Source organism: Poecilia reticulata, linkage group LG5 (assembly GCF_000633615.1).
Source record: "Poecilia reticulata strain Guanapo linkage group LG5, Guppy_female_1.0+MT, whole genome shotgun sequence".
In the NCBI taxonomy this organism is placed as follows: domain Eukaryota; kingdom Metazoa; phylum Chordata; class Actinopteri; order Cyprinodontiformes; family Poeciliidae; genus Poecilia; species Poecilia reticulata.
In genome coordinates, this window is record NC_024335.1 from 412,245 (window position 1) to 412,872 (window position 628).

Below are 628 nucleotides of genomic sequence, written 5' to 3' on the forward strand. Positions count from 1 at the left end.
AGAAACTTCTCCGTCCATCTCTTCCAGGGAGAAGCTTCTCGTTACATTTTCCTTAACAAGTTCAGGAAGTTCCTGCAGGAGAACGCCAGCAACCGAGGGGTAAGGCCATCACTGCGGCTTCACTCAGTCCAGCTTTCATCGTTCGTCTAACTGGATCAGAGTCCAAGTGGATCAGCAGCGCCCCCTGCTGAGGCATCTGGAGACAAGTTTCTGCTTCTGTTTGAGACTTTAGAGCTCCAGATGCATTTAATGAGCACAACACGTTCTGTGTGTGTGTGTGTGTGTGTGTGTGTGAGCAGCACCCCACAGCTCTGTGTCCTCCTGAATACATGGTGTGTTTCCTGCACCGCCTCATCACCGCCGTGCGGAGCAGCTGGGACGAAGGCAGCAGGAAGAGTCCCAGCAGCCTCAGCAGCGAAGGTACGACACATCATCATCATCATCACTGAGTGATGAAGGTGACTTCAGGAACAGCAGAGCGTCTGCTGCTTCACCAGAACCAACTCTGACAACAGCTAGAACAGCTGGACGGAGTCAGAAACGAGCTTCCTGTCCCTCCCTCCTTGTCTCCCTACGAGCTTCCTGTCCCTCCCTCCTTGTCTCCTAACGAGCTTCCTGTCCCTCCCTC

At 53.7% G+C, this 628-nt stretch overlaps 1 protein-coding gene across 6 annotated transcripts in view; it reads left to right on the forward strand.

Annotated features, from left to right (window-relative positions):
• Nucleotides 1–628, forward strand: part of rnf123 (ring finger protein 123) — a 54,491-nt gene that overhangs the window by 18,463 nt on the left and 35,400 nt on the right. For all 6 annotated transcript variants that reach the window (XM_008408234.2, XM_008408231.2, XM_008408233.2 and 3 more), the window contains 2 exons: nucleotides 28–99; nucleotides 300–420. In XM_008408234.2, coding sequence (XP_008406456.1) covers nucleotides 28–99; nucleotides 300–420 — 193 coding nt within the window. The remainder of the gene's footprint in view (nucleotides 1–27; nucleotides 100–299; nucleotides 421–628) is intronic.